The sequence below is a fragment of the Theobroma cacao genome, chromosome 3 (assembly GCF_053813885.1).
Source record: "Theobroma cacao isolate CCN51 chromosome 3, ASM5381388v1, whole genome shotgun sequence".
Lineage (NCBI taxonomy): Eukaryota > Viridiplantae > Streptophyta > Magnoliopsida > Malvales > Malvaceae > Theobroma > Theobroma cacao.
In genome coordinates, this window is record NC_142641.1 from 42229915 (window position 1) to 42240117 (window position 10203).

A 10203-nucleotide genomic window follows, 5' to 3' on the forward strand; every position below is an offset into this window, starting at 1 on the left:
TTCAAGTTGTTTGATTCTACATTTGAAATATTGGTGACTCGCGAAGAATGGTCTCTGGCATTGATCCTACGGTTGCCGCAGATTTCGTCGACTTGTTTATTGGATGATGTATTGCAAATAGCATGAGTAGGTAACGAACGACAGGGCTGAAGCGGTGAGAATTGAGGAGGAAGAAAAGAAAGAAACAATTTGCCACATGTCATTCACTTATTGGATAATAATAATAATAATAATAATAATAATAATAAAATAATAAAATCTTGTACTACCCTTGAGTAGAACAACCAGAGAGTAGAGAGGATCTTGAAAAAATATGGGGCGAAGCATGTAATGTAAATCCTGAGGATTAGAATTTAAACCCCAGAATGGAGGTACGCCCTCCCCATTCCCTTTCCAGAAAAAAATGAATCTGAATTAGCATACCCATCATGCCATTCAGCCAAACATAGTTACACGATATTCTTACCCTTTTTAAGTCAGTGAAAGAAAGATGTTAAACAAGAAATTTACACTTTCTTTCTCCTGTCAGAATCTCAATAATTGAATGGTAAGTATGCTTTTCTTCATTGAAAAATAATTACACACTGGTATAAAATTATACAGAAATATATATATATATGTGTGTGTGTGTGTGTGTGTGTGTGTGTGTGTGGAGGGAAAGAGAAAACAAGAATAAATTAGAAGAAACCAGACGCCTTGCCTCAGAAATACAGCTTGTTGAGAAGAAAAAGGTTACATGCAGGCGATTTCCACCGGAAACTTCCAAAGAGATCTATCTAAGCCCCATTTTGCAAATGGTTCAACTCTCTTTGGTGGACCATGACAGAAGCTGATTTACATGTCTTGGATCCTCAATTGCTAAAGCCAGCGGCTGAATAAATACTGGAACTGCATGATCTAGGGAAGAGCCAAACAATCTGGTCACAGAGACGTGTTAGATGTGCCTTCGAGGGCTTTGTCATAATTTCGAGTTTTGTCTCCAAGGGGATCCCCCATCAAATGCAAACTCCAAGACATCTTCCATTCGCTTTGCCAGCAGAATCTGGCAAAACAATACACATAAAGTGAGTGAAAAAGGGCACTATGTAATTCGGTTTTACATCTCATGCAGTAAATATATATTAAACCCAGACTCTACGCGATGAAAATCCAATCAAATTCACTTTAAAACAGTCCATACACAAAGGAATAATATCAATGGAACAAATATTATCACTGAAGCAAGCACTTAAATTTAGTGTCATCCGATTCTAGTTCCCTAACAAAAGATCCCTAAGGAACCCTTTCAAAACTCTGCTATAGCAATGGCAAAATGTTATGTGCTTACAGAACCAAATTTAAATTACATATTGACATGCTGATTAAAGATGGAGAAATGTATAGATATTGCAGTCCAACCATAGCATTTACCAAATTACAATTGCACTAATAGACTTCAGGCCTTGAGCAATACTTTTGCTTCAAATAATAAGAAAATTTACCTCTAGACTAGAGAGCACAGCTGCAGGTACTTCAACTAAGTCCTTCAGGTTTCTCTCCGGCAGAATAACTCTCTTGATACCATAACGGTGTGCTGCTAGTATCTGCACATTTAATTTACAAAAGAATGTTAAGAAATGGTGAGAACCAAAAGCATTTCCAGTCAATCTGTTCGTTACCAAATATTCTCTGATGAGAAGATGAGATGTACTGAAATATACAAAAATACCTATTATTAATGATGAACATATTATTCTCTAGCAACTAAGAAAAATGATAGGACTAGCTCATAAAGAGTAAACACACCTTATCTTTGACGCCACCAACGGGTAACACAAGACCCCTCAGCGTCATTTCTCCAGTCATAGCTGTATCTGCTCTTACACTTTTCTTACTAAATAGTGAAACCAAAGCTGTTACAAGGGTCACACCAGCTGAAGGCCCATCCTTTGGCACAGCTCCAGCGGGAAAATGTATATGAATATCTCTACCCCGAAGCAGATTGGTTTCCTCAGCAGCTGCAAACTTCAGATCTGCCGCCCTGGCTCTTACCTGAAAAATAGAAACTATTTAAAATCAAACCTAAAAAGGATATACACTTTTCAATTGCTACATATCGGTTTGACAACTCTAGCAAGCATGATGCAATGGCAACCGCACAAGCAATTAAAGCATGATTAACGACAAAGAAGCCAGAACTGACAGAGTAAAATTATACAGCAGCATTCATTTGACCTCTGTTTTTCAGATCAAACCAAAGTTGAAAGCAAGTGCTCTATTGTAACTTTTAAATAATTCAGGTGGTCAAATTTGTAGAGTTGAAAGATTGGGTGCAATTTGTAGAAAATATGTGTGATCCAAGCGAGTATAGTAGCAATTTTTAAATCACCAGCAGCATTCATGTTGATTAATTTTTCACATCAGATAAATGTCGAAAATATATGTGATCCAAGAGAGTATACCCATGTCAGTGCTATTTGTGCTGATTCTTTAATAACATCACCAAGTTGCCCAGTAAGATGCAATTCACCATTTCCAATCATTGCTGTAGCCTCCACAAACTGAACCTCTCCTCCAAAAGTGGTCCAAACAAGCCCAACAGATACTCCAGGAGTGGCAACGCGATCTGCAGCTTCTCGGTCATCAAACCTAGGAGGCTGCATTAAAGGGTAAATAAGCATCCTCATGCATGTCAAGAAAGAATATAAAGTCAACCTACTGTCAGCAAAAAACTACTTTAGTTTTTGGACCATATCAGACATGAAGAGCTTATGCCTGAACCAGAAGGAAGGAAAAACTCAAAACTAAAAAAAAAAAAATTGCTTTCAAAAGTTTTTCATACCATGAGAATGGGTCCCCCCTCCCCAATATTTAAGAAAAAAAGGGTGGCCAATGCCCAACCACATTAAGATGTATCCAAATAAGGAACACCAGTTATAAAGATTTCTAAAAGTGAATCATCATGCTAGGCCGTGAATCCTAATAAAACCAAAAGAGATAAAAACAGGAATTATTACCCCCAATATTTTTTCCAGCATAGCCTCATCAACAACCAAAGGTGAGGCAATTCTGTATGCATTTGATATCTCATGATTATTGACAACCATTGGAATGACTTCCATTTCCATCTCAGCTCCCTCAGCAAGCCTGTTATCCAGCAGTGGAGAAGTTAGCTTATGAACATCTTTGCTAACTGAGACAGCCTGTTCTTGCTCAGCAACTCTTACTGCAGCAGCACGAGCCAAGGCAGCTAAGTTCCTCTCCAGATTGCGGACACCAGCTTCCCTGGTGTACCTCTGAATGACAAGTTTAACCATAGCCTACCACGACAGAAACATATTAAAGATTATTACCCAATATACGGTGTTGGATTGCAAAGAAATAAATAAAATATGATGTATGACACTGCATAACTCAATGCTTATGTTCTGATCAAATTTGCTTCTCTTATCTTGCATCTTATTATGACATCTCAATCTAAATTCTAAACAGAAGGCTTGAAGAAACAGATGCAGCTTCAGTTTGAGATCGGTTTGAAAATGAAACAGTTTAGAGATCTTCCATGGAGGTAATCAGAAAATATCATAAAGTAACCTTAGCCTTCAAAACAAGATGGCAGAGACTTTATGTTGTTCTTGTAATAATTCAACCAATGTGGTGATAATGATGAAAAGACCAACCGACAAATTTCTCAAAACATCTTAATGCTCAGGGAGCCATGACAACAGATGTTAACTAACTTAGAGTGACAAGGCAGCCAATATTATCAACTATGGAAGCATAAGCCTCAAGATGCAGAAAAGATACATGCGCCTGGTAATACCTCTGGAATTTGAAGGAATTCAGAACTCAATCCATGCTGATCCAAAACTCGTGGAATCAAATGTTGAATGGCTATTCTGAGCTTTTCTTCAGCTGTATATCCAGGCAGCTCAATGACTTCCATCCTGTCCAAGAGTGGAGGAGGAATAGGCTGCACCCTATTTGCAGTAGCCACAAAAATCACCTTTGAAAGGTCAAATGGCACATTCAAATAGCTATACAACCTCAGTTAAAGAACCACAAGGGATCCACTTGAATTCATGAAACTGTTTTAGAGTGATGAAGGTTATAGAAACAAAGAAACATGTAAAATCTGTAAAAATGTCATACACATCTCCAAAATGCTACTGGAATAAATCTTAAATAAAAGCCGTTTAGTAAAACAACAATGCAATTTTTTTGAGGATTTATTAAAAAGCGATCAATAAAGTTAATGCTGGTTTATCCAAAACCAAGGTTCACCATGATACATATAGACCTAGAACGAAGTAGGATACTGATCATTGAAAGCTTTATTCTGCTCAGGATCAAGAACCTCTAGTAGAGCTGAAGCTGGATCACCACGCACATCAGACCCTGTCTTGTCAATCTCATCCAACAGCATGACTGGGTTGCAAACACCTACCCTCTAGAAGCCAAAAGTTAAAAAAATCATTAGAATAAGACCAAAATTAGAAACCATTTACACAATATAAATGCTCTCATGAAGACGGTGATAATCTTAATTTATGGGGGATTCAGTTCTCCAAACGTCAGTTTCTACATATTCTCCAAAGATAATAGAAGTGTGAACAATCATTCAGTCTATGATAAATTTGACATTGCAATTACAAACTTAATCTTCACTTGGTTCCAAGCGACTCTGTCAAGTTGTCAAACTAATTGATGAGGAAAAAAGCACCATAAATCCCCACAGGTCAGTACATTAACGCACAAAATGACAGTACCAACAGTAAGGCATAGAAAGCAACTATGGAGCACATCCACACAATGCAATGGTAGTAGACAAAAGCTGAATAAATCAAGTTCTAGCACATTTACGACAGGAAAATGAGTATGCAGATCAAAATTAAAGAAACTTACGAAGTTACAGCATCTAAAACATAATGTCCCTACAGACTACGAAATCATTTAATGGGAAAGTAGACCAAGAGCATTTCTCAAAGAAAAAATTAAAACAAATAGGTTGCTAAATGAAGTTCTGTTAAAACAATCTGGACCTCTAATGGATATTCTTAGCCAGTTGGGGCAAAGAATATCCAAAACCAGTATGCAATAGAGAAGAACACAAGTCTAGAATAACATTCTAATCCAAGAAAGCCCTTACCTTTAACCCATCAATAAGACGCCCTGGCATGCTTCCAATGTATGTTCTCCTATGCCCTCTGATATCAGCCTCATCCCTGACACCACCCAGGGATATACGCACAAATTTTCTGCCCAAAGCAGCAGCAATTGATGATGCTAATGATGTTTTCCCGACACCTGGTGGGCCAACAAAGCACAGAACGGGGCCTCTTGCATCTGGCTTAAGCTGAATGCAAACAATTCAAACCAAATTAACAACAAAGTGAAAAACCTAAAATTCAAAGGCCTTCAGGGGCAACAAGAAATAGATAATTGGTCAACCTTGCGAACTGCCAGATATTCGATAATCCGTTGCTTGACCTTGACTAAACCATAATGGTCACTGTCAAGACGATCTTTTGCAGCCTTTAAGTCCAATTCCTGTTCTTCACTGGCCTTCTCCCAAGGCAGATCAGCAAGAAGCTCCAAGTAAACACGTGAACTATTATATCCAGGTTGCTGCGGTTGCATTTTCTTAAGCCTCCTGAAATGAAAATAATAAAATAAAAAACGTTGTTAAAAATCATAACCAATTAAAATATAGGACACAAACAAGTTCTGATCACATAATGATTGCAGGAACACAAGAGGAAAACAAGAAAGGGGAGGAAATGATAACATCACCAACAAATAAGGTAATTGCTTATAGCCTCTATTAATATCCCCAGGACATAGAATGCTGTGAACAACTACTTTTTTTCCATTGAAAGACATTAAAATTGTGCAAATTTTACTGTTATTTCACATGATAATACCTTAACTCCCTCTGTGCATGCTTCCAGATATTTGAAGGTAGCCCTGCACTCTGCATCTTTCTTTCCAGGGCAGCCAAATCATCCTCATCATCATCATTGTCTCCAAGCTCCTCTTTTATGGCCCTCATCTGGAATATATTTCAATTGGCAAATGACAAATAATTACACAGCTAAAACTTAAAAATAACAGTATGTAACAATCAAGTAAAGGTTTTTCCAGCAGCCAAACAGCTCTAAACAATAGAATGAGAAACCACCTAAAATGATCTTTACATTTGGACCATATTCACCCCTATTTGTGCTATACAAGGGCTGGATAACATAACAACCCATAAATTATTAATTAGCTCATAACTACCAAAATCTGAAGCGCCTCTACTTTACGCTCCCTCAACAATATTTGCAGACTGCAATTTAAGAAAGCTAACCTGCTGTCGCAAAAGAAACTCCTTCTGTGATTTTGACAATTGCCCTTCAACCTTTTGAGTGATCTTCTCTGCTACGCGTATTGACTGCACAAGTAAATATTAAATGACTGGATAAAGTCCACAGGAAGAATTAACTTGACTTAATATTAACCATAAGTAAATAACTGACCTGCAAATGCCTGTCAACTAACTCATTAGCTTTTGAAAGCCTTATTTTAGGATCAACAGAATCCAACATAGAGAGCTGCTCTTCAAAACTCATCTCAAAGCTAGCAACAAATATATCGGCCAATTTGTGAAGAGGAAGAGTCTCCAAAAGAACTTTTATCCTTCCACCAGTTTTTTGTTTCTACAAGCAGTACAGGAACATGAATTATCACTAGAATGACAACATAAAAACATAACCTAAGTTTTCAATTAAAGAGAATTAACAATCTCTATTGACTTTAGATCATAGTTGCTGATAAGTGAAGAGAATAGGTCACATAATTTACCTGCTCAAGAACAGAAATAAGCTCCATGGCAGTTGCTTTGAACTGGCGAGACAACATCACAAAATCCGGATCTTGCTCCACTTGCTCCATCTCTAAACACAATTAAAATGTAGAAGAAACTCAGTGTACAGATGACATCAAAATGCCTAAATCGGTGCATGGTAGAACCATAAACAACATTCCAATGTTTTTGAAAATAATGCTCACAACTAAATAAAAAACAGAATATAGTCTGGCATAATGCACTAGACGCACTAGAGTAAATTCTAGCCAAAGATTATAGGACAAAATCTTTAATCTGGAACTACAGAGAGAGAGAGAGACTTGTTGAAGAAAATATATATGCAACAGAAACGACACTATGCTTACACTCGTATTTTTAATGATTGTGCTTACACAAGAAAGAATGAGATTACCAACTCACCAGCCTTAGTCATCTCAAGTGAAGATATCTTTGCAGTGCAGTAAGGACCTCGTGTGCTAAGTTCCTCTACATTGAATCGGCATAAACCTTCAAGAACCACAATGTACGTGACCCTCCCACTTGGTTTCTCCACTCCTCTTGAAAGATGCAAAGCACGTGCTGCCACTCCCCTTAAAAATTAAAATCAAATATTATCCAGTACAGTGAGTACAGAATTACCTAATATGAATAACTGAATGAGTAAATGAGAAGGTCCTGAATCTTGACATTAGCAGTACAAAACGGGCCTGACCCAACAATATCTGAAAGCACAAAACAACAGTAGATGAGTCGATTAAAAAGTACCTGTTATGCCAATGAATAACTTCCGGGTGGTTTTTCCCATCAACCTTGTGAGCATCTGATGTGCTGGCCTTAACTTTTGAGCTACGCTCCCCGGATTCACTTCCTACACCTGAAAAAGGATTTAAAAACTCACTTAGAAAACTATACACATTCTATTAAGCACGGACAAAGAGAACTGGACCGCTTGATAGCAAGACAAGTAAACGAACAACACCTTGAGATAACACGGAGTCCATCGAGGTCATGTCAGCAGCATCTCGAACCGGAAGAATCCCAATTAAACCTTTCTCTTCTCGCTGCCATAACTCTTGCTCAACCAATTTCACACTGCAACAGTCAAGACACTTTAGCCTCTAATATTCAAACTTTCACGCCGACAAATAACGAACCAATCGTGATTCTACTAGCTCCATATTTATTATCCAGCAAAAATACACATAATATTAAATAAAATCCAATGGTAACCGGGAAAAAAAAAAGGAAAAGAAAAAACTCAAGTAGAATTTAAGAAAAAGATTGAGTTTCCAAGAACCAAAAATTGAACGGTAAATATGAGTTCGAATTAGAAAACTCTATAACTTTTAAAGGAGCGTATGTTCCACAAGAAAAATCTGATGAAAATAAGTCCATAGGATAAAGCCTGATATTGTACGTCAGGAAGCAACGCAATGTTCATTTGGAAAGAGAGGAACGATCCTAATTCCAAATTTTGAAGCCGTACAAAAAAATTGCCGGACTTTAATTTTCTAGGGAAACAAACAAGAGAAAGAAAATTCGTGACTCGTTAAGAAAGTCAAACATCCAGCTAAAAAGGGGGGGGGGGGGGGGGGGGGGGGGGTGGAAGGACCTGCTATGTGAAGTGCAGCGAATTCGAATAAAGGCGCCAGGCAAAAGAACTTTGTTTCTGAACGGAAGGATTGCTAAACGACCAGGCAACTCCACCGATTGCGCCATTTTCAAAACCTTCGAATCTCAGAGAAATAGAAAGAAAGAGAAACCAAAGGAGAAAGAGAGAAAGAGAGTATTGATTTCGTTTAGTTAAGGTTTAAATAGAGGAAGAAAATTAAAAATAGCAATAAATAGAAACAAGAGACGGAATCAGAGACGGAGAAGCGTGTGGGTGCCTAGGCTGCCTGGGCCTTTGGGTTGGTTGGCTATTGTTATTTCTTTCTTCCTTAAACCAAACGGCTACGCCTTCTTTTTCTATTTCTCTCTGTTTGCCTTGTCCTCAATTTTGTTCCACCTGATCTGAATTTCGTTCTATTACTTATTGTACTTTTGTTAGTTATAAACCCAGGAACAGTAATAGAAATAAAAAAAATTTTCATAAATGTGGAAATTAAAATCAATGCCTCTATGGTCCTTTTGTATGTGGAAATTTCGAATTTATACATTTATTTAATTTTACAACAACCAATCAATAACCTAACAATTTTTATATTTGTATTGTGTAAATATAGTAAATTTAGGATATTAATAGTTATACAAGTAAATACGAATACGATATAATTAATTTATCATGTCAAGATTTTAAATATATACATAAATATGTTTAATAAACGTGTAACACACACAATACGATTAACACATTTATTAAATATGTCAAGTTAAATTTTATACGATAAAATTAACACGATTAAAATTTATACGATTTATGACATATTTATTCAATTGATACGATTAAAATGATTAAAACGATAAAATTAAAATATGCACAAGTAAAATATGATTATATTATTCAAATTTATAAAAAAAAATATAAATATCAAAATATTTATCAAATATAATAAAATTTAATATTAATAAATCTTAATTATCATAAAAATATTTACACTTATATAGATAAATAAATTGTTACTAAACGTGTCTATATGATACATGAATATAAGTAAATAAATGAGTCACAAATTATATAAGTACAAGATAATACGATTAATTAATCATGTCTTAGACAAGTTATATGAATTTGACATGATTAAGACATAATTTATTCGTATCTTAACCATATTGATATTCACGAAACATGATTAACTTAAATTCAAACCCGTTTAAACTTTGTATTATTTTCATATCATGTTATCGTGTTATATACAAAATTACCAAATCTACCAATCAAGTCTAAGATGGTTTCTTGTTCTTAATTTGCTTCTTGCAATCAATCTAACACATCGTGATTCATTTCATCCACTTACATAACTAAAAAAATCTGGAAAGAGTAATGCTCAAAAGAAATATAGAAAAAAAGAATATTAATAACTAAATGAAAAGATCAAACTAAAAAGCTGAACAATTAAGAATTGTTAATATATACAATAAGATTCTTGTTTAAATAGTTCTTTTAATAAATCACAAGACCGATAAATTCAAAATATATGCAACTACTATTAAATAGTTTTAAATTAAATACAGAATGAAAAATTATATATTATATTATATATAATATGCATTATTTTGTATTAATTATAAAACTTACTATTTAGCATTACTTTTGATTAGTAAATCACCCAATTATTGATGTTACCGACGTACTGTTGACTCTCATGTTACATCAATTATATTTCGTTGATATTACAGATAAACTATAATTAAATGCTATCTTTCAAAGACCT

At 35.5% G+C, this 10203-nt stretch overlaps 1 protein-coding gene across 2 annotated transcripts; it reads right to left on the bottom strand.

Moving 5' to 3' along the window:
- Positions 1-21: 21 nt before the first annotated feature.
- LON2 (lon protease 2) lies at positions 22-8846 on the bottom strand. Of its 2 annotated transcripts, XR_016025207.1 has the most exons (18): positions 8442-8846; positions 7809-7921; positions 7595-7703; positions 7250-7419; positions 6826-6917; positions 6501-6680; positions 6332-6415; positions 5904-6031; positions 5431-5632; positions 5129-5335; positions 4299-4429; positions 3803-4016; positions 2997-3299; positions 2442-2636; positions 1786-2031; positions 1482-1583; positions 701-1042; positions 22-146 (listed from the first exon to the last, which is right to left on the bottom strand). XR_016025207.1 is itself a non-coding variant. In XM_018117850.2 (17 exons), exons 1-17 carry the CDS (start codon positions 8546-8548, stop codon positions 959-961), a joined length of 2667 nt encoding a protein of 888 aa, XP_017973339.2. In that variant the 5' UTR covers positions 8549-8846; the 3' UTR covers positions 541-958. The 2 variants fall into 2 exon arrangements, 1 of the variants encoding a protein (XP_017973339.2); XM_018117850.2 differs by lacking the exon at positions 22-146 and having other exon boundaries at positions 541-1042.
- Positions 8847-10203: the final 1357 nt, after the last annotated feature.

Excerpts from the sequence above, each read along its gene's own strand:
- LON2 (XM_018117850.2), bottom strand. The coding sequence starts at position 8,548 with ATGGCGCAATCGGTGGAGTTGCCTGGTCGTTTAGCAATCCTTCCGTTC. Across the intron at positions 7,420-7,594 it reads GTTATTCATTGGCATAACAG|GGGAGTGGCAGCACGTGCTT; the intron begins GTACTTTTTAAT and ends TTAATTTTTAAG. Across the intron at positions 5,633-5,903 it reads CATGCACAGAGGGAGTTAAG|GAGGCTTAAGAAAATGCAAC; the intron begins GTATTATCATGT and ends TTTTCATTTCAG.